Source organism: Myotis davidii, unplaced genomic scaffold, assembly GCF_000327345.1.
Source record: "Myotis davidii unplaced genomic scaffold, ASM32734v1 scaffold958, whole genome shotgun sequence".
Classification (NCBI taxonomy): Eukaryota; Metazoa; Chordata; class Mammalia; order Chiroptera; family Vespertilionidae; genus Myotis; species Myotis davidii.
In genome coordinates this window covers 412,465-419,939 of record NW_006289714.1, presented here as the reverse complement: position 1 = coordinate 419,939, position 7,475 = coordinate 412,465, and the positions used below count along the sequence as shown (strand labels likewise).

Sequence of the window (7,475 nt, the reverse complement as noted above, 5' to 3'; positions counted from 1 at the left end):
ACGTGAACTCGTTTTTTTGGTTGATTTTTCTTTGTTAAATGGCACTTAAATATATAAAATAAATATCAAAAATATAAGTCTTTGTTTTACTATGGTTGCAAATATCAAAAAATGTCTATATGTGACACGGCACCAGAGTTAAGTTAGGGTTTTTCAAAATGCTGACACGCTGAGCTCAAAAGGTTCGCCATCTAAATTAAAGAATTTTTCTTAGAAAAATACAAAAAAAATTTGTAAACAGAATTCTGGAAGGAAGGAGACTCATGACTCCTATATATGTCCAGGTTCATTTACAGAATTTTGATGGAGAAAACTATAAAATAAAAAGTTGTTTATAATTATGATTCTTTTAGAAATATTCCTTTCCTACCACTTCAGAGTCTGTGTATTAGTATATAAATTTTTATAAGATTTAGTAAAAACTGTTTAATCTAAACATTGATAATTAAACCCATGCTATACAATTGGCCCTTTAAAAAAAATTTAAATAGGTAATTAGAGTAAAGTCACCTCAAGAGTATTCTTCAAACAGAGTTTTTCTTTGAAAATAGACTTAAAACTTCCAACTGTTCTCAATCTGCAGCTGAAATTTATTTGTTTTAATAGTTAAACAAATGTGGGAAAGGAATGTAAACTCAAGATAAATCAGGTTGCTGACACTGAAAGTAAACTTTTCTCCCTTTTTCTGTTTTTCCTCATTAGCACAGTTTTAAAAAGAAATCTTTCCTTTATTAGTATACTAGAGACCCGGTGCACAAAAATTCATGCACTTAGTGGTGTCCCTCAGCCCAGCCTGCGCCCTCTCGCAGTCTGGGACCCCTCAGGGGATGTCCACCTGCTCCCCAGGGGATCAGGCCTAAGCTGGCAGTCAGATATGCCTCTGGCAGCCTGGAATCCCTCAGGGGCTATCTGACTGACAGCTTAGGCCCACTCCCTGCTGCACTTGCAGCCGTCAACCCGGCTTGTGGCCCACTCCCCTGTGGGACCGCACTGACCACCAAGGGGAAGCTCCTGTGTTGAGCGTCTTCCCTCTAGTGGTCAGTGTGCATCATAGCAACTGGTCATTACACCGTTAAGGTCAATTTGCATATTACCCTTTTATTATATAGGATTTTTCTCCATTTTCAGTTTTTGAAATATGAGACATAAACTTTGGTATTCTTGAGATGGAAATAATATTAATTTACCATTTCATTTCAGTGTTTGTTTATCTGTCAAACTAGTGAACATGACCATATTTGATTCTTACCTTCTGTGGCATGAATCAAGGGTATTCGTGGATTTACTCTGGTTTCCTCATTAGAATCTTTTAGAAGCATTTTAATTTTTTTAGAATTTAGGTATACCTTAAACCAATTTAAATTTCAAAAAAAATATGAGCCTTTACTTTAGAAATAAGATACCAATCTAATTTAGGTAATTATGACATACCATATTAATAAATTAGTCATAATTTAAAAGTATTTTGCTGTTTCCCTCACCAGTGTGGCTCAGTTGGTTGAGCATTGTCTCCTGCACTGAAAGGTCACCAGTTTGATTTCTGGTGAGGGCACGTGCCCAGGTTGCGGGTTCTGTCCCATCAGGGTGTGTATGTGAGGTAACAGATCAAATTTTATCCCCACTTAAAGTTTAGTAACTGAGGCTTAGAGATGTAAAATAATTTGTCCATCACACAGCTTTTTAAAGCTGCTCATAGCCATTTATAATAATAAATTAGACTGGATATCCTTCTGGACAACTTTCCGGACGAAGCCGGGGCTGCAAGGGTCTGGGTGCCTGCCGGCAGGTGGAGGGAAGTCCAGGTCCTGGGTGCCAGAGGGAAGCCAGTGCCAGCAGCCAGGGGAAGGAAAGCCTACTATTGCATGAATTTCGTGCACCGGGCCTCTACTTATACTATACTGTTTAAGCTGTTTCTGTTAATATTATTTATTCTGTCATCTTTATTGGTTATTGTGTCCAGTATTGCCATTAAGTAAGCAATCTTTCACTTTTTATTTATTATGAAAATTATCAGAGTACTTAAAATTTTCATTGTACAGTATGCTCTAACATCAAGCAGGTTTGAGTTTTTCATTAAACTGATTAGATGGCCCGCCATTGTGGCTCAGTGGTTGAGCATAGACCTATGAATCAGGAGGTCACAGTTCGATTCCCAGTCGGGGCGCATGCCTGGGTTGCAGGCTCAATCCTCAGTAGGGGTCATGCAGGAGGCAGCCGATCGAGGATTATCTCTCATAATTGATGTTTCTCTCCCTCTCCCTTCCTCTCTGAAATCAATAAAAAATATATTTTAAAAACTGATTAGAACTTATAACAGAAGGTAGTGGCTTTATTATACCTGAATTTAGGGAACACTATTTCAAGAAAGTTAAAATAGCATTAGTATGATTTTTCAAAACTGTTCAAGTGCCCCAAGACCACCCCCAGGTTTGACAATTCACTAGAGGGATTACAGAACTCTTGTACTCATGACTAAGATGTATTACAGTGAAAAAATACAAAGCAAAATCAGCAATTGGAAAAGTTGTGAGATCAAGTCTGGAAGAAATGAGACTCAAGTTTCCAAAAGCCCTCTCCCAGTGAAGCCACACAGGATGTGCTTGATTCCTCAGCCATGAGTTACAACAAAACGTGCAAAGTGTTGTCAACCAGAAGCTCATTAGAAACTACCTAAGACAAGGATTTTATAATGAGGCTCGTTATGTAGGTACGCTGTACCTAATTCATACTGAAATTCCAGACTCTCAGAAGGAAAGCAGGTATTCAGCATAAGCAATATTGTTTATATAGTTTGGGCACAGTGAGCAGCTCTTATCTTTTAGAGAAAGTTTTATATGACTGTGGGGAACCATTTACGAGCCAACTCCCAAATGCCAGTCAAAGGCCAGCCTTGCAAGTGGGCCTTCCTAAGGGAAGGCAGCCTTGGGCCTACTTAGTTAGGTGTTATCCAAGTTTCAAGAGGCATTGGGGAAATCAGGAATTCCTGTTCATTTGTAAGCATAGTGGACATGACTGAATTTGAAATTTATTTCCCTTGAAATAATCTCAACCAAACTAAATACTTAAACAGTATTTATTTTATTGAAGTCATTAATATAGTATCCTATCTTTGTCCGTGTGTTGCTCTAGCTCAGTGATGGCGGACCTTTTGAGCTCGGCGTGTCAGCATTTTGAAAAACCCTAACTTAACTCTGGTGCCGTGTCACATATAGACATTTTTTGATATCTGCAACCATAGTAAAACAAAGACTTATATTTTTGATATTTATTTTATATATTTAAATGCCATTTAACAAAGAAAAATCAACCAAAAAAATGAGTTCGCGTGTCACCTCTGACATGCGTGTCATAGGTTCACCATCACTGCAGCTGTTGCTTTCAGATAGTGAAGAAATTGAGTTTCTATACATGAAGTTATCTGAGTAACCAGGACTTTATTGAATTTTTTTTGAAAAGTTAGGATGTATTGTTCTTCTTGTTGTTTTAACAACTTTTTATTATTTCAATTGAGAAAAACTGTTATTGTATTGTGTCATTCCAAAGTGCATATTTTATCATCTGAGCTAATTTTTTTTTGGATATGATAAAATCATAAATAATAAATAACTGGGTGGTGAAAGCCACATGATCCTCTAAATCAAGCACAGGTAAGGCCTCCTGTTAAGCAAATAACTCTGAGAGCGGACATTGGCGGTCTTGCCTCTGTTTCCCTGTGCTATGAACATAGAACAGTGGATGTTCTATTAGATGGGAGATGTTCTCTCCGTTTACCACTGTGTGAACAGTGTGAAACACAATGTCTGGCAGATCGCAAGTGCTTGAATATTTATTGAATGAAAGAGTGACCGAGTCTGTGAGCAAAAGAGTGACTCGTGAGATGTCAGAGAAACTTAGTTCATAAAGTACCAGAAGAATGTGGGAAACGGTAAAGAAACATCTGTGCTATTTCGTAGAGATTTTTCAGGGATTCTTTAATAATTGCTTATTTTATTCTAGACAATTGAATGTTGAGATAGAGAGGAATAGGAAATCAAAGGATTGGCTGTGTGAGTTTTTTAATAGCCTTGTTTCTCAAGGTAGACCCTTTTCTTCTCTTTTTTTAGGGAGGCAATCCCTGAGTCATAGTTTTAGAGAATTTTATTTTTAAATAGCAATTAAGTGATGGTTATTTTTGTTTTCCTTAGAGATTTAATAGGCTGAGAAAATCAAACGATCAGTGCCAGGTTAGCTTGCTACCACGTCACCAAAAATGTTTTCTTATTTTCCTTCCAGCAACACCCAAGAGCCTTCTCCGCACTTGGCGCCATCAGCAGCGTCAGCACAGCGTATGCCTGAGAGGCCGGAGAGCCCAGCCTTCGCCAGACCAGGGGTGGCCGGCCTCACAACTGCTGCTGCCTTCAAGCCTCTGGGGTCCACCAGCGTTATCAAGTCACCCAGCTGGCAGCGGCCAAGCCAAGCAGGTACGCCAAGGAAATCACCAGCTTTTTGCTTTCCTTAAGTGTAATTATGAAAATGTGTTCTGGGATATATGATAGATTCCATTGGTGAAACCCATTCTCGACTATCTAAAAGGACTGCAGAGAACAGCTACAGCAGTTTTCCTCCCTGAAGTGTTCCATAAACATTTTCTCTGTGTGTTTGGTATTATTGCCATTTGCTATGCATAACTGCAGAATTGGGCAATTTCTTGTTTCCCATGTTACTCAGGAAGCATGTATAGAGTTGGAAATTTGGGGTCTTATTAACGAACTATATTGTTGGGAGGTTACCTTGAAAAATGTAACATTTCAGTTTTGATGATAAGTGAAACATAACAACAGAAGCATTTGTTGCCATCAGACAATATTGAAGGAAGGCGCATCGACTTCTTGTCCTCTGAAGATTCACAAGGCAGAGTGGAAGGAGGACCCCGCACTAGAAAGGGAGCATTTGAGCAGCGTAGGGCCCGTCTGGAAACCTGAGCTTTCAGTCTCTTCAATAGATAAGTAGCTTTACATAAAGTCAGTTCACCCCTTTGATCCTGTTTTCCAACCTGCGGGATGTAGGAAGACTAAATGATCTGTTCCAACGTGAACAAAGTTTATGACTGTCGGACTAAAGTAACTGTTTCAACAGGAAGATGGGACTGTACTTAAAGGTTGCCAGTCCCACACTTAGCTTTCATCTCTTTCCATTCTTTGCACTCTCCCTGGATGATTTTCCATCCAGATTTCTATCAGTCGCTGATGATTTATACAGTCCTCTCTCCTGGACTTCATTTCCTCAAACCCTGTTGACCTACTTGCTGTTTCCAGGTAGCCCCTCAAATGCAGCGTGACCGAAAATGTCACTACCTATCTCTTAGTGGTACACCCATCCAGTCACCAAAGCTGGGATGTGAACTTACCACCTCCCAATCCCTACCCCTGTCCTCAAAGAAATTAACACCTAATGATTCTACTTCTTAATATTTCTCAAATTTATTTTCTTCTCTCCACTGTGTTGGTTCAGGCCTTGTCCTTCAAACAACTAATTTGTAACTAATTTCCCTGCCCCTTCTGTCTGTCTGTAGCCAGTGATCTTTCTGCAGCTCCGACTCACCCGTCACTGTCCTGCTACGGGTGCTTAGCTTAACCCGCCATTTAAAACCTTGTTTACTCTGGCCTAGCTATCTCCTCAAGATCATCTCCTGCTGCTCCCAATTGGGTATGATCAAAACTATTTGAAAGAAAACACAATTTTATTACTTTTTAAAACTTAAATATTTAGACTAAAATCATCAGCCTCTGAAATTTCTAGACTATTAACTTAGCAAGACCTTGTCCCTTGGCGAAAAATGCTGACCGCTCAGCCCATGCATTTTTAATTATTTCCATTTACTTAAAGCTTATCCATGACCATGGAGATTTGCTGTAAATATTTCGCATGTGCATTAAAATACAGAAAATACCTCAAAGATTTATTTGGTATGATAATTGGAAGGGGACAGAGACTATTTCCTAAAAGAGCGAGGACAAGACCAAATTTCTGAGATAGAAACTGAAGTAGGGCACAAAGTATATGAACCATGGAGGGCAGAAAATATATGTAATCTGGAAATTCAGAAATTGTCAAAATAACACTTCACCTATTAAAGTGAAAAGGAAAAATTTCACTCGATGTGGAAATTCTGGAGAATACACTACAACAAAATTACCACAAGAGGGCGACAGAATCCTTTCTTCTCTGAATAATTAAGGCAGGCAGTATTATTACAGTCATGATTCACATGGTCAGTATTTAAAATGTTACACATTTTTAGGAACATATAAGTGAATTTAATTTGAACAGAACTATAATAATATAAAACATTAAACATTCAATCACATTATAAAGCATTATTATAAAAAGAAAATGCTTTGCCATTGTGAAGTTGGTTGAATTTCATCATGATGCTTACTTAGCTCAAATCAGAAAATATTCGCAGAACACCTGCTGTTTTTCTTGCTCTAGGTGCTTCATACTGACCTTTAATGAGTTATTATGCTATATGTAAACTAGAGGCCCTATGCACAAAATTTGTGCAAGGGGCTCGGCCCTCACAGCTGAGTCAGCCATGGCTTGGTCCAGAAGGTCGTCCGGAAGGACATCCAGAAGGTCATTCAGCTGTGTGGCCTAATTAGCATATTAGGCTTTTATTATTATAGATGTTACTTATTTTACACTATTTTGTAAAAGTTGTGAAATAAGTAAAAAATTCCCAGCTCCTCAGATTCTTTTATTCTATTCTAACAGAATACCATATTTTAAAACAAAACAAAACACCTCAGAATCTACACTGAGTCTTATAAACAGTTTCAAGAGCTTCCTAATGCAAATGAAAAGTTCTTTTGATTTAGAAGGTGATAGGTGCCTCATGGGTTCTTGTGTTCCTCACAATTCACCTGTGAAAACTGCACTGCCATCCAAAGGGAAGCAAGAACTACAAAGGCAGGTTGCTAGGGTAGGAAGACTTAGGTAAAGCATCAGGCAGGTGGCCTTACTCCTCTCACATGGGAATTTCAGGCTCTTTCTCTTGATAATTCACAGCTGTGCACTAGTGTGAGTGAGTAAAGGGAAGGTAAATTTTTTTATCCTCCTCTCCCCCCATCACCAAAGAGTGACTGTTACTAGTGATGTCATTTACAAATAATTCTTACAGAAGGATGGTATCAAAATCATGGAATTGCAGCCTGTGACCCACTTAGTTAATCCTGAAATCAGTTTAATGGATCATAGATAGTATTTTCATTAAAAAATAAAATAGAATAGAAAATATAATAATATTTTAATATGTTAAGGGAGGTATCAAGTTGTGAAGATGTGGTTTTAGTTAACATGGGTATATAGTAGGTCCTCGGGTTACATGGGAGATCCATTCCTACGGTGCCACGTAACGCGATTTTTGCTGTAAATAGGAACCCACTTACATAAGCACCTACGTCACTCACATGGAGCACATACACAGCAGTAATGAA

General features: G+C 38.4%; 1 protein-coding gene across 5 annotated transcripts in view; it reads left to right on the top strand.

Annotated features, from left to right (window-relative positions):
- Positions 1 to 7,475, top strand: part of PDLIM5 (PDZ and LIM domain 5) — a 203,336-nt gene that overhangs the window by 155,941 nt on the left and 39,920 nt on the right. For all 5 annotated transcript variants that reach the window (XM_006762297.2, XM_006762296.2, XM_006762295.2 and 2 more), the window contains one exon: positions 4,273 to 4,460. In XM_006762297.2, coding sequence (XP_006762360.2) covers positions 4,273 to 4,460 — 188 coding nt within the window. The remainder of the gene's footprint in view (positions 1 to 4,272; positions 4,461 to 7,475) is intronic.